Source organism: Ruditapes philippinarum, unplaced genomic scaffold (genome assembly GCF_026571515.1).
Source record: "Ruditapes philippinarum isolate M1 unplaced genomic scaffold, ASM2657151v2 ctg8470_1_1_1_1, whole genome shotgun sequence".
NCBI lineage: Eukaryota > Metazoa > Mollusca > Bivalvia > Venerida > Veneridae > Ruditapes > Ruditapes philippinarum.
Genome location: NW_026858232.1, coordinates 20,519 through 46,053, shown reverse-complemented (window position 1 = coordinate 46,053; position 25,535 = coordinate 20,519). Strand labels below are relative to the sequence as shown.

Below are 25,535 nucleotides of genomic sequence, written 5' to 3'. Positions count from 1 at the left end.
ACCTTAATGTCAAAAGGGGTTTTCTTCTGGGCATGGGTAACTTTCCTACAATGTTTCACAAGGTATTCATCTAGTAAGATTAGGATGTAACCTTAACCACTGACCTTATTACCTCAAAATTTTTAAAGACCATCTACTGGCAATGCTGAATAAACAGGCTAAAATTAGGCTTACTACTATTATTTAACACTGTAACTGACCTTTGACATAAAAAGTCATAGGGGGTCCTCATGTTCTCGCCATGGTTAATGGCGGTATCAAGTTCCATAAATCAAGGGTTAATTCCTTCACAATTTGTATATCAGATCAGACAAGCATTAAAGGATGTTACTTTCAGACAGAAGGACAGATATACAATCCCAAAACACTACCCACTTTCTGAAGGTGGGGAAAGGTGCAAATGCCAGTACCTAAAGATGAAAAGTATTGCAATGACTTTAAAAAGTTTTTTTTTTTTTTTTGTTTGTTCTTTTTTTGCCACTGGATATTTTTCATGAATAATGATAAGAAAAACAAAACAGAATTGACAGGAAAATAAAAACCAAAATTGTTCATCATGTAAAAATATCTTTTATTATGTCAATAAAGAGTAAGAACGAAAGTAAGAATAAAACAGGTGAAAACAGGGGAAGTAACTATTTCAGTGTATCATAAAATAATACCATAAAACCATTAAAAATTTAAAAAAAATATCATAATTTCCAGTTATAAATTCTATCAACACATTATGTCACTTTAAAAGATCTTCCCTACTTCAATAATTAACAAATTGAACTGTTAAGTAAATTTTTTAACAAGAAAAAGAACCTATCTGTGTTAAAACTTTATCAATTTCATTTTTTCAATCTTGAGTATCCTGCAAAAAGACCAATCTTCATACAACTTATCTTTTGTAAAGAAAAGTTTTTTTGTTTTTGTTTTTAATAAAAAATCCTAATTTCTGTAAATAACACATGGTTGTGCGTTACATAGTCAGAACAGAAAGAAATACATGTATAATCTACATATGCTTGATTAAATTCTGAACATTGTAAGAGAAACTTATAATTATTATCATTTTATTTATAATCCTTCTTCTTTGGGGTTTTTTGTTTACCAAAATGAATTATCTTATTCTTCAAAAAAAATATAAAAAAAAAATACCAAAATTAACTTAAACTGTGCAGAATTGTTAGTACAAAATTTGAAGTCAATGAACATCATGATTTGCTAAGAAGAATAAAAAAAAACCTGTTACTTATTCCTAGCTTGAAATTATTTAAAAAAAACAATTTTCCAAGAGCAAACTTTAACCACAATTCCATATTATTTATTTGCAAGACGACACGGAAATAATCGTTACAAACACTTACCAATCAACCAACATACAAAATAGACTAGAATAACAAAAAACATTTGAGCCGCGTCATGACAAAACAAACATAATGGGTTTGCAAACAGCATGGATCATGATCAGATTGTGTGGATGCCCAGGCTGGTCTGGATCCATGCTGGTCGCAAACCCAATATTTTGGTTTTGTCGTTACGTTGCTCATTTATGCATGTATGACCTATCTTTTTTTCTCTATTTCTTTTATTGAATGAATTTGAATATTTAGCATCACATATGTAATTACTACCATGATTAGATAGAAGTTATGTTTTCTTTTTGTTTTCTTTATGGTAAATTATGTCACATACATTAAGCAAAATGAATATGCATTATATAATTATAAATATATATAAAGATTACAACAAATTGGTTTTCACTTCCTTGGATAGTAAGGATGAACAAGGGCTGTCTTTCCTCAACAGACCTCTTTGACAAATAATTGTTGGTGCTGTCTATAGCAATCATCAAAACCGATTAAAGCTGTATGGATTCAATTAGAATGCATTTTCTTTTTAATTAATTAATTAGAAGGAACTCCACTAAGTTTGTTTTTTTCACATGCAGGGACTGGAAATAATTTTTCAAGATAAATTTTCCATTTGATGTCTAAAAGTCATTTGTCATTGGAAGTCTCATCAAATAACTTGTATACAAAAATTCAGATCATTGGCTCACTCAGTTTTTCCAGAATAATTATTCTATTGTGAAAGATGAAGACTTGAGTTGTAACATAGTGTTTTTTATAAAACAATAGAGTTAACTTCTATATTCACATTACATTATTCTAATTGTGAAAAAAAAGACCAAAAATCTGACTAAAGAATAGCACAAAAAATAAGATTTAAAGATATTTCTTAATTAATTATCTTTAAGCATAACTTTCTAGTTGATCTTTGTAAGAAATTCAAATTTTATGTAAGAGGCTTATTAACCTCAGAGGAGTACCTTTAAATATAAAATACTAGTATTGTTAATTTAATGTGTACATCACAAAATATAGCTAATTCTACTTATAACATTAACTACCTGAAGTACATTAAAACTTTCTGCAAATCTTTTGCCTAAAACTGTGCACCAGACTATAGAGAAGTTCTTGTAACTCATAAAATTGATTTGAAGTTCCATTCCAGTAATTAATCAATAATAAAACTAATTTAAAAATCTGAATTTCTTTGCCATGCTCATTGGTGCATTCAGCCTGAAACCAATTTGGTGTGTTCTTTAAAAGGATATACACATCTGATATGCTTTAAATAAAAGTTACAAAAGTTAAATATTTTGCCAATCATAATATTACATCATTAACCTATATACAGGTCATTAAAGCAGCTGTCTCAGCATGTATGCCTGTTTCTTTAGTGTCTACCTTAAAATAAAGTGACTGATAAAAAAATTGATATTATAGGAGGCGAGCTGCTTTAACAAAATTATAATTTTCCTTTTTTTTATTTTTATTTTTTTAAATAAAATTGTTAAAAAAATATACAAAATTATTTTTACAGCAGTTACAAAACCAGCAAACACAGTTATTACATAAACACAGAAGGGTATAGTGTTTACTGAAGATAACTCCTGAACCTTTTTCTTTTTACTTAATGAGTATTTCCACAGTTGTATAAGATACCAGGTGAACAATATAATCATTTGTATGAATTCCACTAACCAACCAATATAATCATTTGTACCAGATTAAAGTGACCAATGAAATCACTGCTTACTCCTGGTGATTCAGCAATTTTGTATGTTATGTCAGAGGTCACAGTGTGTTTAAATAATTTTTTTTGTTTCTCATAGTTTCTTTTTTTCCATCATGATTTAATATATAAAGTCTACAGAAATTAATCACATTGATCACAAAGTGTTCATCCATCAGTCCACAGTTGGCGAGTTAAAGAAATGACTTGGTTTCTTGGAAATGTTACCAGTTCTGTCACCAAACCTGTAAAAAAGACAAAAGAAAATTCTTGTTACAATAAAGAATGATTTTATGTATTATAATGGTAAAAGTGTTCATATCCGATGTCTTCATTGGTCTCCTTTTATGGTCAAAAATTGCATTTTTTTTCTTTCTCAAAAAATTAAGAGAATTTATAAAAAAAAATAAAAAATTCAAAGCCACAAAATTATGTCATTGCCAATTTTTCCATATCTTAAGTATTACGCTTTTTCAACAAGCACATAAGCTCTATGAAATATTTTACTCTTTTAAATGAAAATCTTCATGGGCAAGTGTAATTTTGCACATAAAGGAGGTCAACAAACTACCAGAAACCAATTTGGCAAAAATTTTCTTAAAATATTAAGTGGGTGAAAAAGAAGAGTACTATTGAAAGACAGTTGCATCATTCCTACAATATGCACTCCATTATCAAAAGACTCAGTTATAAAAGCAAAGACCTGAAAAGTATTTCTCTTTCTTGAATTTTCAAGTTAATTTCATTAAGTGCAAACACCCCAAATTGGCCAAATACCACAACCTTTGCAAGAGGTACACACTTCCACCTAATAGACACCATAACCCATTAATTATACATGTATGCCCAGTTTATATCGACACTTCCTTTAACATTTATATTGTAAGAGTTTCCTCCTACTCCCATTAATGTATTTTATCCGATTTACTTTGTTTGATTTACCTTTACACAGAGCTTTCGCTCATTGAACGTCTCAGTTCTTTCAGTGGTGGCATGAGTTTATGTTTTTCCTCTCTGATATAGAAATTTAAACAGTATCATTTATGATCTACACCCAATACAAGGGTGTACTGGTTATTATGTTTAGTAAACACCTACATTCCCAGAGTGCCGATTATAACAACCATATTCCAAGCTACTAGTGTGTTATTTTAGCTTTGATATATATTTCTAATTTATGCTTTTACTTTCATTTGTATAATGATTCTAGCAAAGGACTTTTATCCTGATCAATGTCGTGCAAACCATTTTTAATTTCTTTGTTACGTTTTTAAAACTTTTAAAGCACACTGAACACTGCAAATAAATCACTGATAATATCACATGAACACTTTCAACCATCACCTCAAGATGTGCTTCTATAGATATATGCAGGAGCACTCAAGTTAAACCACAGACCATTACTAAGCAAGCTGGATGGATTCTTCACATAAGAATTAAATTGGACTTAAACATGGTCAAACATTGGACATGGTTTGGTAAAAGATGTCTTAAGTGAGAGACCTAAACCACTTTGTCAATGACGGCTCAATTACCATTCAATTGAAAATGTAATAAGATGTATTTTCTGTTAGCTATTAAGACAGGTAAAAGCATCCTTAGCAATGGAGGATACAGGTATAGATAATAATCAGACTGGTGCCACACAGAATGATGTCAAACTTTATCAAGAAATTCTTGAAATCTTGCAGTACCTGAACCGTTTAACAGATGGTTTCAACCTTAAACAAATTGAAGCATTTTGTTGCTAAATAAAATCTTTTAATTATGGATATATAACAGGCTTTCTGATTGGTCCTTGATAGGTTAAAGGTTAATTTCATGCTTGACAGTTTCCATAGTATTTGTATTACTACGCCTTTTCTTATAAATAGTCGTTTTTGGCGCTATTTTGGTTACAGTTTTGTAACACACGTTTGTTGATTGATGCTTTTGGAAAAATTTGACATAATTGACATAACTGATTGCAATTGAGATATGCCATTAGCACAAGGTAGTCTGGCCATAATATATGCAGGCAACAAATATATTTAGTACAGTATATCATAATGATTAATCATGAGGTTTTACTAACATCAAAATTGAGGTCATAGATGGTCTTTTAATGGTACATTTTTGCAAGTTGACTATCAATAATATTATCAACATACATCTTATATAACCCTAATTATGCATACACAGCAAAGAGACAAAACAGCTTGGCATACAAAGTAAGACACACAGGACTGATTAATATGGGTTACAATGCAGAGATATATACTTCTATATATTCAAAGCAAGATAAATATTCTGTGTGAATTATATAGCAGCACACACATGAACACCTACAAAATGCTTCCCAGAGCATACATTTAAACACTCTTGTTATAGTTTGTGATTAAAAACGCACATAACAAATCAGAAATTACTAAGCAAATATTTTTTGATTCTGTATCAGTACAGATTCTGTTTCTCAACACATCAATACATCTTTTCAACATACATTTTATTTCAGTATAAAATTATGGTGAGTGTACATGTAATGGTCAAATTATCTCAAGAAGCTCTTCAACTAGTGAATAAGATATCCCAAGTGTAATCAGTCCTTTTTTCTACCAGACAAGATATATTTACAAGAAATTGATTAAGGTTAATTCTAACATAGTATCCTACATCAAAATAAGACAGAAAAATGTAAAAAAATATGCACAGGCACATGCAAAAATCAAGGTCTCAATATCATGAAACTGCATTTGATACTTATTGAAAGCAAGAATACAATACACTTAAACCTGCCAATGAAAGTTCATTTAAGAGCAAGGTGGTTATTGAAAGCAAGTTTTCTTGACATAATTACTAAATAATTACTAAATTGTAAAAGAATATACGTACTAGCTGTAATTGAAGGGCATTCTATATGTTATAATTCTATTACTAGATGGTCTACTGTGCATATTTGAATGTTATCTTTAATATTTGTGCTAAATATCATGTACACTGTAGGAATTCAACAAAATGATCACTGTAACTTCATTTCTCAACTTAAAATTTGAGCATATGGGAAGAACGCAAGCCTTGCATTTGCTTCTACGAAGTCAAGCACAAGAGCTATAGTTATATATCTACTGCTTATATGACTTGCTGCTGTAAAAATATTTACTGCTTTTTCAACATGACACAAAGCCTTTGCAGATCAAGTGAATAATGAATCAGGCTAGACATTTTATTCCAACTGTTTAAACTACATTTGCCAGCAATACAGCTGCCACCATTACCAATTAGCATGACGTTTATCTCTCATTCAACCAGTGCTCAGAAACAGCACCTAGCCTAAGTTTACTGCCTACGCAAGCCTACACATCCTATGGAATTGTAGTTCAACTAAGTAAAGACGGCTACACAAATGCATATCTGCTGTCCCATAGAAATAAATGCGTAAGCTGGAAAAGTTAATCCTCCAATGACCAGCAGCAATAACAACTTGTCCGTGATACCAATACAGAATCAGGCCACTAAAAGGCACATCTATACAGTCTGACCACACAATATTGCTAGCTTATTCAGAATTTTGATATTGACAAAAGCTTTTAGTTCAGCCAACAGTGTGTTAATGTCATATGACAAGTTTCAAGCTTTATTAGAAGCTCCCTTTTGTATATTAATCACAAATTTGCACACAAGAAGAACCAACAACCAATCATAAGCTAGCTGGGTACATGTAACTTCCTTACATGAAACACGGAGGAGACTATATGCTCCATATGTGCTCATTCTTAGGAGAGCATAAAAATGCATCGGTCCATGACATAAGTTGAAAATACTGTAGAACTAGTAGGGCGGCCAGTGATTGGAAGTTGACATCCTTAACCTTATGCCTCACAGCATAGAAGTCGCTGCATGTATGTAGAGCAATAGCATTTGAAAAGAAAAAGTTTAGCAAGGTGAAGGTTGGCCAAACTATAAAAAGCCTTCAAAAACTATTAATCTGACAGTTGCCTTTTCATATCTGTAAATATTTAAGACAAGTTTTTGTCCACAAATCAAATCAACTGTTACCAAAAGCAAGTCATTCTTATTTCAATTTAGGGCTTAATTGAACAAGACTGGTATAAATAAAAAGACAGAAATAAGCAACCTATTTAAATGTATCTGTAAAGATACCACTAAAGGCTTACTTGTTATTTTTTGTTGTTGCTTTCACCTGCAGACTTTAATATAATTAAACAATTCATATACAAGTTTGAAAGTAATGCTAAAGTCAATATCAATATCAAAAAAAAATAAGACTATCACGTCCAAATAAAGCCATGATAAAGGCAAGTGAGGAAATTCCATCATACTTAACTTATTCAAAAGCATAAATTTATTTCAGCATGAAATTGTTTTCATTTTTATCCTACAAGCTTATTTGGAAGGTAGTTTCAACCCATTTTTAAACTCATGCCTAAAATATAAAATTGGTACTTGGGACTTTGCTTCAACAGTTAATGTCTGTTTACGTACAAACAACACCCATTCCAAATGAACAGATGGCTATTTCTTTATCAAAATACATATACTTATTTATTGTTCAATATGAAAAAGCAACGGCCAATTTATCACTATATAAACATGATGACTTACCTTGGTGTCCTGGCCGCCCATGTTCGACTCCTTTCATAACCAGAACCAGGTGTATGCACTGGTCCTAATCTACTCTCTAACACTGAAACATACAAAAATATTAATACAATATCTTTATGTTTAATACAGAAAAAAGAAATATTAAGTAAAACAAGAATATTTTTTTATAATAAAAGTAGTGCCCTGAAAATAATACAGACTTGTACACCATTAAAAATATTATAGTCCCCACATTTCTAAGCTACAAGCATATAGGCTATGCTAATTGAAGTGTTAAGATAAAGATATTAAGATAACCATGGAATATTGATGCTTTATCTCATGTTGCTGCATGTAAGGACCTGGGCTTACTTTTGGGCTTATGCTTGATGATAATACAATACACATGACCTATGCAACACGAATATTTCAATCAATAGTAAAGTAAATGGAATATATTTATGATTATTATTTACATAAACATTAAAAAAGACACAAGTTGATTATAAATGTAAGTAAGCAATGTAATCATGTCTGCAATTTTGTCATGTTTTGTACAAAATAAAATGCCTATTAAGGTTGTCTGGTCTTGGTCAGCAGATGTTTGCTTGATAAAGTTATTATGTTAAGTTTAATTATAGTTTATACACACTAGACTTTTCTACTCCAATATTTATGAACAAATAAATATCTAAGTCAATTGTAACAGTGTCAGAGAGGCATTTTGTTGTCTCATTTAACAGATTTATACTTACACCCTCTTGTGACCTCTGGTGTCTGTGGGGTGTTCACATCTGGGTACATGTTTTCAGCCTCGTCACTGATAAAGTTGATCCAGTAATCCTCAGGTATCTCAAACAGACGGTCCATTACCATGGCCTGGTATTTAGTCTCGTTTATCAGCTGCATGGGCTCGGGTTCTGGGGAAGAGTGGCCTACGAGGGTGGGTCCAAACACACGGGCCAAGTTGTTTGCCGGCATCTTACATTCTGTGGTCTGTGACACCCTAAACACAGTAAAAGAACAACATTTCTTAATCACTTTTCCCATTATGATATATATATATTATTCATATAACAATTTTGTTTCTATGAAATAGTAATACAGTCCTGCTAGACAAGGGATCCTTGATATAAACTTTATTTTAATTTTTGTCTGCAGTTGGACCATTTTGTTGTTCTATTTTGTGCACATATCAACTACAGGTAATGCCTAGTGTTATAAAACAAATTATTATTTATTTAGGAAATAGATGTCAATTTTGAGTGCGTTGTTGTAGAATAATGCATGGTAAATGCCCAGGACTGACAGGCTTGAGTGATTAATTACAAAGCATTTCAACGATAAACCGTGCATTATTATACTATCAAGAAAAATTAATATCTACTTCCATTCTAACATGCTACATTGAGTGCAGAAGTAACATTCTTAACATCATTTGATTTATTGATGTCATACATGATGTCATGTGGCATGTGAGCATTTGTTTTTTATGCTGTGCACTTAATAATAAACATGTAATAATGCTCTTGACTGCCCTTTTTGTTTGATAGGGGGAATATTTTGAAGCATGTTAGAATAGAAGGTAAATCACTGCATACCTGAGTAAATGAAGCATAAGGAAGGCTATTGTATCTCTATTGGCTCGTGGCAGCTCGCTCAGCGCCTGGTACATGTCTGACTCTGCCATTGCTTTGTCCCGATTTTCTATACATATATAATAAAGATGTTAACAATAACATGTATAACCTTTAATTTAGTTTAAACACATAACGCGAAGTAGAACAAAAATCCTTTCTCAACTTATTAGCACAATATTTTTTACTTGTTGTAACGTTCAAAGGCTTATTGCAAATAAATCCAACACCCAAAATAATTTTTTCCACTTTCTATGTAAGATAATTCTACAAGATCAAAATAATAATAATTCAAATAAGCTTGCAATATACCAAGTGTTATTATAATATCTCGTTTCAAATCTTGACTTGTTATCGACCGGAAACCACCTGTTTGAACCACACCCAAAGGCCAAATCACCAGCCATTTGACAAATCTAATAACCAGAATTTCCACAACTGAAAAACTGGTGAATTACTTGAAAATGGCCCAAGGATAATAATTTAACAACAAAAACTAGAGAACAAACCAGCTGCATGGACAAAATCTCTCCACAATCTGAATGTTACCAATGGCTCCTTCAGGCCTCGAAGAAAGTCCTTCAAACAGCCGCATATTACATGAATGTCATCAATATTTGACTGAAAGTAACAATTTGATATTTTAAAGAGTGTAAACCTCCGTGAATAACTTGTGAAACATGCTATATAAATATCAAACATTGGGCGATTTACATCAATCTTTCAATTTATGTGAGTTTTTTTTATCAAGTCACAGTTATACTTTAGATTATAGACTAACATTACACTTTTATTCCCTATATTTACTTCTACACCATTTATCATCATCTAGGAAGAATAAAAATGTTTTTTTATATTGTTCTTTTTTTTTTTTTTTTTTTTGATTATAGAGGGACAATCTACCATCTTATAAAGAAGGTTTATGTCTATCTAACATAATGAGTTCAAAGTAAGATGAAAATGGTGAAGTCCAACACTACAACACCAGATTTGGTTTAGGTTATTTATTTTCTACCAGTTTCGCTTCTATCTAACTAATGAGTTGAAGAATTACAAGGGCCACAATTATTCTATATATCTATATATTCATTTTCTCTTACTTGTATGTATCCAATAAAGAAAGTTAAAAACAAAAATATCTTACTTACCAAGTTTGGCATGCCTTTGCCCTTGAAAAACTTTTCTTTCAGTTCCTTAACTTGTCTGTCAGATCTGCAAACGAAAAAAATCAGATGAAAATTTCCTTTTTTTCGCATAAACTTCTAATAAATACTGTATATATGCAATCATAAAATCATCCCCCTTGCCATGTTCTATTACATAAAAGTAAGTTTTCCCCCTTCACTCTTTCAAAATTATATAACTATAAATGGAACTATCATTTTCCATTGTTCTATAACGAGTTCTTTGAGTAATTAGGCTGATCTGAAAATTAATATAAATTTAAATAACTTCAACTCTAGATAAGTAACAAGTTGGACCAAATAGACCATAAAAATACATATCTAGGCTAAGAAGTATCAATACATCAACCCATTGGATGAATCATGAAATTCTTTGCTACTTAAAACATGCATTTTGTTAAGCTACACATGTCCTGTTTTCTACATAAAGCAAATCATTTAAAACTATAAATGTGACCATCGGCAAGTTACACTGTTTTGTCAGTCGACGGAGAAGTGTAAACTTATATTTGCTCACCTTAATGAAGGCATTTAAATAGAATATTCTTTTACAGTACATTAAGAAATCTATGCATATGTGGTAAAATTTTGAACATTACATCACAAAATAACTTGCATAATCAGTATTCCTGAAATCACCCGATCTTTTTAACATGCAGTACATGACAATATAGTCTTTTTATATATGAAAGTGGATATATCTTAAATCACAACACTGCTCAAATTGCAATAATTAATTGGATACTTTTTGATTGTTACTATTTAGAGTAACATGTTTATTAGTATTGTATATATACCCTGGTACCCTGTAGATTCCTACTTCATTAAGTCCCCGAGCCTCTATCTCATTCACACAATGAATCTGTAAATCAATGACAAAATGGTCATTAGAAAAAAACATAAATCTAGAAATAATATTAATTTCATTTTAAATGTAAGTTAAGGAAGCACAAAAAAACTGCAGTCACTAACTGAAAATTTCATCTCCATATAAAAGTTACACCTTACCAAAGCAAAATAAATGAAAAAGATGTTAGATGCGAAGAATTTAGTCAGATATAATAATGCAGATAGAAATTAAATTCTTATTTCTCAGTCAAGTCAATCAATACTGTTACCGTGTTTATGTTCTATTAATAAACATTGTGACTTTACAGCTTTTACTGGACCTCCATGAGGTGCCACACCTGTCCATTACTATAAATGAAGTTAAGAGAAATATGGATGATTATCACAAAAGATGAGAGGACTTACCACTATGCCTGGAATCATTGGGCATTCATCTCGGCAATAATCAGACAATATCCCCTGAAAATATACATATTATTTGATAATTCTAATCTTTATACTTTCGCAGTCAAAACAAAAGTGTAACTTTGCCAGGTAAAGAAAGCAATAACAAACTCAACTATGTGATCTCAAAATCTCTACATAATTTAAATATGGACAGTTTCAATTTCAAATAAGGCAATGTCCATTACATAGATGAAGTGATGAGATGTTGATTACAAATATATATTGCACTTAAACATGTCTGGCTGAGCTAATTTACATGTAAGTTTTTACTGTGAGAATATTATCTGAAGTGTAAGCTATATTTGACTGAAATTTTATTTCTATATTTATAAGTTCCAAGTCCAAATATATAAATCCTACAGTTTTATCATTTATGTTGCTGTTTTTTTGTTTTGTTGTTTTTTCTTCTTCAAATTTACAATAGTTTTGTACAGATCATGTTTTAATTACAGAAATTTTATAACCATATGCTGCAGCCAACAATACAATACGTAAAATCAACATATACATACTGGAGTCTGGCCTGGCTAGTATGGCTCTTAAGTCAGGAGGTTTTTAACACTTCCTGTGTTTTGAGAGTTATATAAATAAAGATCTCACCCCTTGTACTTTACCGGTTCCTGGAGTGGGTGGTGCTGATATGCAAGGCAACGGCAGGTTATCTTTACAATCAGGGTGACAAATTGATCTGCAATCTGTAATACACAAAACATTGGTCATTTTCACACACAGACATCAATTTTAAAGAAATATAATTTTAAAATCAATTAGAATTTTCTGTCGCACATTAGCCACATGTTTAAAATCACTAAAATATGTCTGTAGCATTAATGATTTATATATTGGAAATCTGGTCATGATCATTAGATAATAAAAGAATTGGTTTGATGCAGATGCGCACTTATCAATGAACCAAACATGTATCACCTAAAATCATAATTTTCAAAGATTAAGATTAACTGTAAAATATCAACTGTTTATAAAAGTTTTTGTGCATTGGCCTAGAAAAACATTGAACTCAATTACTCCTGAAAGAATTGCCAGTCCTTTTTTTTAAATAATAATACAAACTTACCTTTACATTTCATAGCCAATCTTCCAAAGCCAATTCTCTTTCCACACTGTAAAGGTAAACACAGACATGTAAATAACAAATTTACATACTTAGACTTATCAAGTAAATTTAAGGACTATTTTATAAGTGTAAAGCTCTTTTAAAGACAAGGACTCAGGTACTTTGAAGATGATACTTTTATACCATTCAAATGACTAAAAACAAATTCACATACCACTTATGTGAGAATCAAATAATGGACAGGAAAGATAAAACAAAACAAAAAGTGAATGGGGCCAATATTTTAATTTTCTGAAAAAAAAAAAAGAAGTTAAAATTGAAAAAGAAAAAAAAAACTGGAATATTGCATAAAATATGTTTAGGAAGAAGACCGAACAAAATTAAACAATATGTTTGCCCATAGGGCATAATTTGAATAAAATCATACCGGTACACAAGTCCTCGGTCTAATCACTGTCTCCGAGATAAAGAAGTGAATTCTGTTCAAACCTTTGCTAGCAGAATGTGCTTTCCTCAACATCGGTGTCCTGATGACAAATAAAGCATGACAAACTGTATTAACAAAACTGTACTTATTCAGATCTAATGTTGGCTTACTTCAGACAGTATTAACTCTCTAAAAGCCAAGGACAAACTGACTTTCTAACTAATGCCAGCATGCCTATATACTACAGGCATAGCAACATTATACTTGTTGTTAATATTCCAAGATTAAGCAATAACACGATCAAGTAAATCTGTTGCGATATTTACAATGCTTGAAACTTCAAGAAATGTATATCCTGAAACATAAAAGGTATCTTGTCATTTTCTTACACAATTATTACAAATATATTTGTACACTGTAAAGTAGACATTCCACCCCCCCCCCCCCCATTTAAATCTTTTATGTCTTTTATGGTGAAATAAATGAATATAAGCTTTTCTCATTGATGTCAAATATTGCAACAACTACACATGATGGATCTTAATTACTCTAGTCAACAGAATTTATAAATGATTGACTTGAAGACTATCAAAGGCCAATTATGTGAAAAACAACTACTACCCTAAAACCTTAATCCTATATCAGCAACTAAAACTTATGAAAGTGTTCATAAGTAGGTTAACATCATAGATCACATGAGGTCAAACATTTGCCCCAAGCATTTACTTTTTTCTAAGTACACAATCACGTGTCAACAAATAAAACTTACGTAGGTGTTCCTCTCAGGGTGCTCTTGCTGGCGTTTGTGTTCATATTTCTTGGCGTCCATGGATCAGCATCTGATTCTGTTTCACTTTCTACAACATGATCATATTTTCTAGTTAACTTTTATGATAGAAAGATAAACAATAAGGCATGAATGAAAATTGTTTTTACTTACTAAAAAAGCTACAATACTTAATAAAAACTTTTTCCAATTAAACGCTGGATATCAAATATGTTATTCAGTTAAGTGTAGATGAACTTGAAAACAAGTTTTACAAAATGACATGTACAGTCATATTCAAATACACATTACTTTAGTTGAAGAAAGCAAAAATTACAAACCACACAACACTGGGTCATTTGCAAAACCAAAATTATAAACAATTGTACACATAACAAAACCTTTTCGGCATAAGAAATGTGTCTGATAGTCAGACAGGTAGAAGAAGGCCAGATGCCCTCTGAATTTTGTGTGCCTCTTAGGATGCTTAGACAAGAGCTGTCACAGGAGACAGCGAAGCTCGACTAATAAAATACTGGACGCAGTAAGGAGGACAAAACTATGAAAGAAAAATCAATTATGTATAATTACGTATTAAGTTATAGTAAAAAAATAACATTTGTTAACATAAATTCCAAGATCAAGGGGAATAATTCTAGAAATAGTCATGCTAGAGTTATGGATCTTGCCACACAACATTTGTGTAATGATAAGAAATATATTTTTGAAGTTTGAAGTAGATACCTTAAAAAGTAAATAAGTTATTATATTTCTTAAAGAAAATCCTAAGTTCAAAGAGAGATAAATCTGTAAATATTGCTTCAAGAGTTATGAACATTGTCACATAAAATGTAATTAATGATAAGGTATAAGTATTTGAAGTTTGAGGTAGATACCTTTAAAAATAAAAAAGTTAAAATAAAAAATAACATTTTTCTAGTAAATAAATCTAAGTTTATGGGGAGATAATTCTTGCAATATTGGTGCTAGAGTTATGAACCTTGTCACATAAGATGTGGATGATGATTACGTAAATATATTTGAAGTATGATGTTGATCCCTTTAGAAATAAATAAGTTACAGTAAAAAATAATATTTTTTATGGAAAATTCTAAGTTCAAAGGGAGATAAATCTGAAAATATTGGTGCTAGAGTTATGAACCTTGTCACATAAGATGGGGATGATGATAACGTAAATATATTTGAAGTATGAGGTCGATCCCTTAAGAAACAAAGAAGAAACAGTAAGAAATAGTATTTTTTGAGGAAAATTCTAAGTTCAAGGGGAGATAAATCTGAAAATATTGGTGCTAGAGTTATGAACCTTGTCACATAAGATGGGGATGATGATAAGGTACATATATTTGAAGTATGAGGTTGATCCCTTAAGAAATAAAGAAGTATCAGTAAAAAAATAGTATTTTTTAAGGAAAATTCTAAGTTCAACGGGAGATAAATCTGAAAATATTGGTGCTAGAGTTATGACATTTGTCACATAAGATGTGGTTGATGATAACGTAAATATATTTGAAGTATGATGTTGAACCCTTAAGAAATGACAAAGTTATAATGAAAAATATTTTACTGCACCAAAACTTTAATCTTAAATCTGGACGCGGACGCCGACGCCGGGTCGAGTTGGACAGCTCTCAATATACTTCGTATAGTCGAGCTAAAAAGCATAAAATAAAATAAATTCTTCAATTTCTTTAATCCAAATAAACATTTACCCATCATATGTTTGTCCAATGCAGGTTCGCTAAAACTTTTGTTAAGCTTACGACCAGCACTTGGTACAGATACTTCTGTTGTTGCCTCGATTGGCCGGCCATCTGCCGTTACTGTGATTGTTGTTGTTGTCACCACTTCATTCTCCTACAATAATAGTAAATAGACAATTTTCTAATTTGGGTTTGATTTAAATTCAAGCTGTCAAATTATAACTTTACAGTCTGCACTGGTAGATGAAGATCTCTGATCCTCATCACACATTATATCAGGTACAATCTTAGAATAGGTAAGTGTCATGATACATTATGTGTCACACAATTTTTAAAGGATTTATGGAAAATTGTGTATTACCAAAACTATAGCATGAACTTATATTACTGTATTGTGTCTAATACTTATTACAACTTGCTGATAATACAATTATTTGGTTAGAAAGATTTTATCATACCTCTATAGTTTTGTGTCTCTTTGGCGGCGTCACATTCATGTCTTCCTGTGGCGGAGCTGACGGTCTCTTGTTGCGCTTGCTACGTCTACGACGCCCGCCACACGCTGGTTCGAGGTCCTCTTCTGTCTTATCCCAGTAATCTATGTCCTCATCCGACAGTACAGAGTGGTTCGACTCGTTGATCCTTGATAACCTACAAACACAGACAATGACATGTATGCAAACATGCAGATTAATGATTTATGTTCATGTTATATCAGAGAATAATCTTATACTTTTACTCCTGTTGATTTGTTTGTTTTGGGTTTTACGTCATACCGACACAGTATAGGTCATTTGGCAACGTTCCAGCTTTACTGGTGGAGGAAGACCTCAGGTGCCCTTCTGTGAATTATTTCAGACACCAACGGGCACCAGAGTAGTTGTTCTCCTGTTGGAGATGAATCATTTGTGAAAACAGGACACATGTAAGCACATTCTTATAGGACATTATCACCTTAACAGAAAACTACAGCCTTCATTTTTATTCAAATTACAACACTCACTAGTAAAATGGTCTGATTGATGAAGGGATAGCATACTTTTTTATATTTATATATTTAGCTACAATTGCTTTGAAAATTAATATACCTTTTTGGTGGTGAGTCTTCGTATGTGGATCGTTGAGCTGTTGTGCTTAAGAACGCCAGTCTCTCCCTGTCATGTTGGTCTAATTTATTTCCGTGCTTGCTGTCCATCAGTAATTCACGGATCAGAGCAATCTGTCGCTCCTATAAGGGTAAAAGTACAATTATAATCAATGTCAACTGTCAAATGTGATTAAAATAGACTTAAATACAAATAACTAAATATAGAGGATATTGAATGAGTGTAGTTTAATACTAAATTTATTTAGCCTCTGGCGAGCATAATATTGTTTTATTCAACAAGTTCAATAAATTTAGTATTGAATCTACACGAATATAATATTCTATTTATCACATAATATAAAATAAGAACAGTAAACTGTAAAAAAGAATATTTTTTCAACGACACGCCTATAGTGTAACGCTAACATTAGCGCGCTTTAACGCTATGTTTCTATATAGCGCAAATGATGTCACGCCAAAGTGTTATTACACTAGTGTAATATTGTTTTTATTAAATGGCTTTATTACACTCCTGTGCCGCGGTTTATGTGATAAAAAGAGATATGAAAAGTGACAGTCAAATTAAGTTTGTTCAAAATTATATTATAATGTTATACACCTACCAGCTGCTCCTTATCATGTTCAACTTTCAACCTTTTCTGTTCTTCTTTTTCTATCAAGTTTCTACAAAAATTCAAAATCAAGTTTCTCAACATTAAAAATTTTAATTTCAATAAACTTGAACAATTATTCTAAGATAAGTAAACTTTATTCAATAATTTTGTGTTTCATTTTACCTGATAGCTGTATATTACTTTACTTTAACACACAGGTATTTAGATGTGTGATGGGTATAAATAACAATTCAAGTAATGTTAAACTAACAGTTAAGAAAACCAAATTTTGGCAAAATCAAATTTTGCAGCCATGTAATATGTAAAACTACTTTGCATGAACTATTATTTAAGGTTCCAACATTCACAATTATACTTTACAATAAAGATGAGAATGATAAAATAATGTCTTCAACAGTAGATAACAGAATATTTAGACATATTCAATGGTATCACAACCGTTAGAAAGTTCATCATAAGTGAAGAAAAGTTCATCAAATGCCAGGACAAACTGGAAGATTATACCGAACATTAACAGTTACACTACTTTCAAAAGTAAAGCACTGCCATTTATAACAAATGAAAAATTCTCATTCTATACCTTGCATGTTTAAGTTTAGCATCCAGTGTTTTGTTCTCAGATTCAAGGGAGATCATCTTCCCTCTCAGATGCTGAAGTTCCTCTTCTGATGTTGCCCACTGTCTTCTGCATGATTGCTGGTTCTCCACAAATGTTTTAAATTCTGAGAAAAAAGTATCACCGTTAAAGGTACTTTCTTATATTTCTTTAAAAGGAATAGTTCATTATTTAGTTGAGACATTTTTATGTTTAACTCTCATCTTCATATCCCCAAATTGATTATCTACAGTTCCAAAAATGTAAGCTAAACAATCCTATTTAAGAAATTCAGCTAACCTGCTTAAGTTTAATCTTAGCAAAAGTGATAATGAATTTTTTATTTCTAACATCTATTTACATCTACATGATACTCCTGAGCAATCAAAACTGACTATAACTGGGAGACACTTGTCAGGAAAACTATATTAAAAGTAGTCAAGTGTTTTGTTAGAAAGATAAAAGTTAAATAAAAAGAGTGCAAGGTTAAGAAACATACTTGTGGGGACTAGAAATGGGCTGTAGTCACTAGTCTATTCTAAATATTACTACACTGGAAGTGGATTTGACCTGGTATGGGAGATTATTCCAGCGCCTAAGAGTTCTAGGGAAGTATGACCAGGGGTCTATCTATCTCTGAACACTGCCAACCTTTCTAGTGATTGTTAAAGGCAAGTAATAAGTGTATGGATTGTAAGTAAAAGGTAAAGAAAAATATATCCAGATATTGTAAACAACATTAAACATGCCAGGAATGACGAGAGTTGAAATGTATTCTAGTCATGTTTAAATTTGAGTGACGAAGAATTTAGGATCAATAAGTTAAAAACACTGGTAACAATACCTGGTTCTATTCCTGCTGATAAAACCTTAGCATTCCTCATCAATTCATCAAAAGCTGCCATTAGACTCAACTTGGAATCCATCTGTAAATGAATTATACTTATGTTATCATAAATGGCCTAGACAAAGCTTAAGATCACTAGCACCGGCCTATACTAGCTTAAGCAGTGATTTTTTCATTGTATTTTACAGCCAAATATAAAAGGCTGTTTCCCCTAGCCCAAAATAGATATATTTTCCCCTAAAAATGCTAATATTTTCCCCTAAAATGCCCTTTGCACATTATTCATCAGAACCATGACTTGACAGCAGCTGACTTATATCAGCTAGTAGACAGAAAGCTATCCCTATAGATAGCCTCTGCTGTGTACCATGCATGTTACATTGAATTAAAATTCTCAACTGTTGAAATTTGATTTCACCTTTTCTGATTAAATATCGTGCTAAATTTTCCCCTTCAGAAAGCCACAGGTTGTTTTAAAAACTGCAAAAAAAATCACTGTTAAGGTCTTCAGCGTACCCTTTTATATATGACATGACATGAAGGCTGAAGACAGACCCATAGAGAAAGTCCACGAATAATAGTGTCAGGAATATAACAAGCTTATGTATACATTCATTTAATAAACATGCCATAAAGTGAAGCATACCTTGATAATCTGTTGATAAACCAAGGATGGACATATAAAAAACTTATTACAAACATAAACTAAGTAAGTGTTTCTGACAGGTAAAAAAAACAGCACTTGTCTAGGCAGCCATATTGCCGAAATGTTTGACCATGTGATTGCGAAATTGACCTTTTACAGATTAATTTCCAGATTGTTAAGAAAACAGAAGTCTGAACTAATGTGCCTCAAACATTTTTATAAATTACTTTTTAAAAGATATTAAAAAGGGTGATTTACCGACTTTTGTATTCAATATGATTTTATTTAAGTACTAAATAATAAAAGAAATAAATCATTATCTTGAATTATACATATATTGAAATCATGTCAACAAAGCTAGATGTTCTAAAGATATAGTTCATGACTTAGTCCAACAAATTGTACTCCGCAACGAGATATTGTGCTATTTTCGTGCCTGGGCAATATCTCGTTAAAGCGAGATTCTGCCCCAGAACAAAAATATCTCAGAATCAAGCTTTGGCACGTCAATATATTTTGACTACAGTAGTACATGACTCTAATCGGGTCCCTCAAATTACATCATACTGTAGTTGGCGTAATTGATGTTTCACAGTTGAATAGCTAAAAATCCCAAGGGTGTTAACCAGGATTGAACCCGGGACCTCAGGAGAGACAGTCAATAGTCTAACCAACTGAGCTATATCATGCCACCTTTTCGTAACGGGTCTTACCCAACACCTTAATGCCGTAGTCCAATAGATAAGACGTTACAGGCTTGTTATAGTTTTATGTTGGTCAAGCGTGACGTCTAATAGTTATTGCTCAACAACGCGTAGCATTTTGAAAATTTAAAAAAATGTCTGTTCACTTGCCTTTCAAGTTTTATTCAAAAGCTTATCTTCTGTTCTTTCAAATGCATGGTATATCATTAACAAAAACTTTCAAACAATGTACTTATTATTAATTAAAAATAAAATATACATATCAGTTTATTTCGCTCATCGGCCATACTGGTTAAGTAAAGCGTTTTACAATTCCAATTTTTTTAACGGAAAAATATATTCGAACACACTGACGGTGCATGAGCAAATTATTTCGTTGAAAAAATATTCCGTTAGAAACTTCTGGACTCATTTAAACGCTTGCATTTGAATTAGCCAATCAGATTTCGCGCACTGTATGGCGGCCATTTGTATACTGGCTGTACAAGGAATTTAATTAAATGAGAGGATATAATCATGACTTTTCGGATGTGACAGTTTAATTATTTTGTTAAAAGGTATTTATTTTTCAGTTTTGTTCATAAATAGGTCAAAATTAATGTGAATACACGCTGTTTTAATTGTTTAAATTCATTAGATCTAAATCGATGTCTAATGTCACAGATCTACATACAACTCCGTGCTAATGTCAATTTTTTTGCTACACGATTTTGCAAAGATCTGTTAAGACCTAACGTAACATGGAAAATGAAAAATGAAAAATATCAGATTAATGAATGATAAATATGAAAGGTTACGTATAGGTTTTATAATTAGGACTACTTAATGCCGCATCAGATGGAAAAAAAGAATGAAAAAAGGTGTCTTATAAAAATTTGGAAGCCAGAACTGGGGCCCAAACCTGCTAACCAAAAGTTTGAATCAGGGTCAGCTAGGCCCTAAAACGTACTTGGCCACCCAAGTCAGCTTGGCACAATTCCAACTCTGCACAAATTTGACAATTATAAGACAATATACCAGATATCTCTTTATTTTTTCATTTTAAACAGCTTACCCTGATAACAAGCAAGTTATCAGAAAAAGTTAATAAGTTTATTGTGTTGTTTTGTTTTTATTAAAGTGGACCCAGTGTCACTGTCAGTGAACTGTGCCGATTTGCCTGAAGATCTTCACTTCTTGCCGTACGTGATAGCCTATAAAATCAAAATAAATTAACTCTAAATCAAAAATTCGCCGTATCAATTAAAAACTAAACAAAACATATGATACCGAAAATATTATGTACATTGTTTGTCTCACTCCTGAAACATAAAACTTTTTATAAAGGAAACAGGTGGGGTATTTTTGACAAAAAAAAATTATTCTAACGACCGCATAATTTGTTTTATTCACATATAACAAAATTTTGAATTCACTTGAACATACAGATTTATGCTAAAAACATTCTAATGTCAACTTACTTTGCGTTTCATTGCAATTTATTGTACTTTAGATAAGAAATTCATTTAAATAGTAGCTCCTTGTTCCCGGTTGTTGATTTGAACACAAATATCAGTCAGCCAATCAGATCACTTGACGCATACTTCCGGTTTGCGATAAAAAAAAAACGAGAGTTGTCGTTCGTTATGTAAAAAAAAATAAATAAAAAAAATAGGAAAATATGTTGTAAACGAAGGGCAATGAAACCATATTAAGTTGAAAAAATACTAATTCAAGTTCATCAGCTTTATTTATGTTTAAAATATACAGGAATTTGTATTATAGTATATCAATTTACTTTGCGACCAGTTATGCTATAAGGTAGCGTGGCCGAGCGGTCTAAGGCGCTGGTTTTAGGCACCAGTCTCTTCGGAGGCGTGGGTTCGAATCCCACCGCTGCCATAATATTTTTTATTTTTAACTTTCAAAATTATATTAACACACAAAGAAAAGTATTCAGTCACATCGTAATAATCGAACGATCTTACAGTACCAAAATACAAACAAGACATGTACAAGGTCATATATTTCACATATAACTGTCATAGTGATATATGGGAGAGGATGTTGCTGATTCCCATAGAACTTATTCATCTTGTGTGTATTTTGCAAAACAAAAAGATATAACATTAAGTCTAAACAAGGGGCTGTAGAATTCATTTTTAATCATATTCCATATTAACAGTGTCTGGAAAGCACCGTACGTGTATTCCATGGTTAAAATTCAGCATTAAAAGCTTGAAAAAGAAATAAATGCCAACTACTTTCGAAGATAAAGTACATGCATAGAGAAGGCTGGTGTTCTAAACTGTCTTTAAAAAAGACAACAGTGCAGTGGCCATGTTTCATATAGAGTAGTCCCTTGTAGCAGTTATCCTTCTTGCATGTCAATAAGAAATATAATAAAAATGTTAACCCAAATTAGACAGCTGGTCCCGAGGCGATGCAATAAAACAAAGACTACTTAAAGAAAGTGCTCTATTAATTGCACACATAATAACAATATTGTGTAAAAAAGTTTTTTTCTTCTGGTACAATTCTGGCTGATAAGAAGGAGGCATTTGTCTCACCAATATTAAGTGTCTCAAAAGTTTCCGGCTGATAATTACAGACAAGTCTCATTGACTTACTGCATGCTTAGTGTTCAACAATTTTACAGTTGGACACTGCAGCTGCGCTTTCCTCTTTTAACTGCATCAGGCGGACCAAGTGCAAGACTGCGATTTCACTCCTATATAAAATATTGGGACTGAATCAAATGTGATATGTCGGTGCCATTCCATGGCGTACATGTATGGTCCCCAAATAAAAGGATGAGTGTGTCCTAAACAAGAAAATTATGGACAGAACTATGTAAAGTAGTTACTTGAAGCCGTCAAATCACATGCAAGACGTCGAAGTCAAAAAGCAAGCAACACATCGTAAGGGTGAATATACAGGGAACTTAAAACACCACAAACATATATACAAAAATAATCAAATAAAAATAAGTAAGCTGTGATAGATCTTTAGCTAGATCAACTCTATTTTTTTTTCCTACTGTATGAACCCTCAACCATAAAACTGATTCAAAAGCATGAGCGTTATGTATAATGCTTATTTTGAAAAAAAAAGGTATATATCAAAGTTGAAACAATATAAAATGTATGTTTGTTGGATAAGGAAACTCGGCCCATATTTCAATAGACAACATGTTTTACCGAAGTTATTTATAATAAAAAAAATTTTATTAATTGATAAAGATCCAAGTACATTAATTACTATTTAATGTAATTTTATACAATAAAAACAATGTTTTTTTTATCCTTTTTAACGCAATTTGTAGAATAAAGATCTCCTCGAGGTCACATGTTATGCAAAAAGACTTATATTTGATTGTGGAAAATACTGTATATAGATATAATAATTTGCCACATGAAATTCGGTCCATTAATTCCTCGACTATATCATCCCTTGTACAGAAACAAAAAATAGTCGCTATACAGCGATATAAAAATTATGCTGATAAAACATACAGACAACGTTTAGTCCATAAAAATACCAGACACATGGTCCATTAAATACTAATAGTTTCTTAGCACAAAACAATTTTATCTTCAAAGAAACAAAGAAGTGAAAGAGAAAGCTTAAGCGTCACATGCATTCGTGTACGTCAATTTGTCCAAGAAACCTACGTTTATTTTCTCTTATACATGTAGTCATTCAATTGTACAAAAAATAAAATAAAAAGAAAACAAAATGATTTCACAAATCTAGAAGTCCTGGCATACTGTAAAATTTCTTCTATAAAAGAGTTACAAGCGAACTAGTTAAATAGACAAAAGTGGACAAATTATTAGTGACAAAACATATAGTTTATAAATATGCACCGATGTCATTGTCGGTTACTGTAAAATGAAATAAATGGGTTCCCAAAATGTTTCGAATTCAGTTACTAGTATTATATAATTAGGGAAAAAATCAACTTTTGAAAAATCAGCAGTACTAGCCAAACATAAAATTTTGCACTGAGGCGACGTAAATGTATCATGCACCGGAACAGATATATAAAGTAAATGAAAACAACGTGTTATTTGTAACACATAAATTGCAATGAAAACAAGAAACAAATTATTATTGAACAATTATATCATTAGAATAAAGAAGAGTTTTTTTATAATTATAAAGCCTTTAAAAAAAGCTTTTTTTAAATAATCTATTGTCCAGATCAACGAAAATCAGTCTAGATCGAATTCGGTTGTCATGAGGAATTTAAAAGAAAAACGGGGACCAACGACATACATTATTTTATGTGTTTTTAAAATCTTACTTATGTTTTGATACCAATAATACGACGGTCTCAAATAAATCCGTCAAATCGCACTTATAAATTTGTGAAAGCCAAACCAACTCCCAAAAAGGAATAATTAGAATATTACTAATTAAAACCTACGATCAGTTCATGATGATCAATTCAAGTACAAGTACGTTTTTTAATTACTTTTTTTGACATTTATGTGTATATGTATATTTCGAGTTTTCATTTTTAAAAGCCTTATTAAAAATACTCGAATCAAATTATTGTAATAGTCTGTATTAAACGTACTGAGCTGACCGTTTGCAACTGGTCTGGCATTCGTTCAATTTGTATTCCTGAGTATTCCTCTAAAAAAATGTTTTGCACTGATGAAGGCATATAGCCGAAACGTATGCAATAAAAAATTATTACTGAATGTTCGTGTTTCTGTGGCTTGTCTGTTTATTTTTTTTTTGAGTATTCCTCTACTATATTAAAATTTATGAGAAGGAGAATATTAGATAGAATTCTTCGGCCACTATCATCGTTGGACAAATGTTGCATAATAAATCTCTGTCTGTTCTTTTGTGACATCTACAGTAAAAAGAAATATGCCCACAATGAATGGATTGTAATCTTAAGAAGAAATTACGCATTGGCCTCCTATCTTATCCACTCATACTTTACAAAATGTCGAAATTGTAGGACTATTTTTTCTGATTTTGCCAATTAACTCACGCAAACAAATCAGATATAAAATATAAATTATTTCCTTGTTGCATAAAATGTGTGCTCAAATGAAAAATTAAATACGATATTATAACTACAAATATTTCATTTTTCATATCAATTAAACAAAAAGTTCGAATTTTCAAAATTTAAGTCGTTCATTTAAAGGTGAATAGAAAAGACATGACACGTTATTTACACTGGTGTTCGTTCATTTGAAATTTGATGGAATATGTATGAATTATACTGGCTTACTGTTGTTTCTTTTGGATTATCAATAGTAA

General features: G+C 31.4%; 1 protein-coding gene and 1 non-coding gene across 5 annotated transcripts; one reads left to right on the top strand and one right to left on the bottom strand.

Annotated features, from left to right (window-relative positions):
* Positions 1–554: 554 nt before the first annotated feature.
* Positions 555–21,828, bottom strand: LOC132752548 (rac GTPase-activating protein 1-like). Of its 4 annotated transcripts, XM_060742882.1 has the most exons (21): positions 21,728–21,828; positions 18,915–18,996; positions 18,056–18,197; positions 17,464–17,524; positions 16,842–16,981; positions 16,212–16,404; positions 15,763–15,907; positions 14,036–14,123; positions 13,267–13,366; positions 12,840–12,885; positions 12,365–12,459; positions 11,723–11,776; positions 11,266–11,330; positions 10,433–10,496; positions 9,794–9,905; positions 9,249–9,354; positions 8,403–8,653; positions 7,669–7,750; positions 7,221–7,253; positions 4,009–4,080; positions 555–3,311 (listed from the first exon to the last, which is right to left on the bottom strand). In XM_060742882.1, the coding sequence occupies exons 1-20, from the start codon at positions 21,737–21,739 to the stop codon at positions 4,011–4,013; spliced, it is 1,941 nt and encodes a 646-aa protein (XP_060598865.1). In that variant the 5' UTR covers positions 21,740–21,828; the 3' UTR covers positions 555–3,311; positions 4,009–4,010. The 4 variants fall into 4 exon arrangements, with proteins under 4 accessions (XP_060598865.1, XP_060598866.1, XP_060598868.1 ...); XM_060742883.1 differs by lacking the exon at positions 4,009–4,080 and having other exon boundaries at positions 21,728–21,798; XM_060742885.1 differs by lacking the exon at positions 7,221–7,253 and having other exon boundaries at positions 21,728–21,797.
* A 238-nt stretch (positions 21,829–22,066) lies between these two features.
* On the top strand, positions 22,067–22,148 carry Trnal-uag (transfer RNA leucine (anticodon UAG)). The gene has a single exon. It is a non-coding gene; the product is annotated as a tRNA-Leu (tRNA).
* Positions 22,149–25,535: the final 3,387 nt, after the last annotated feature.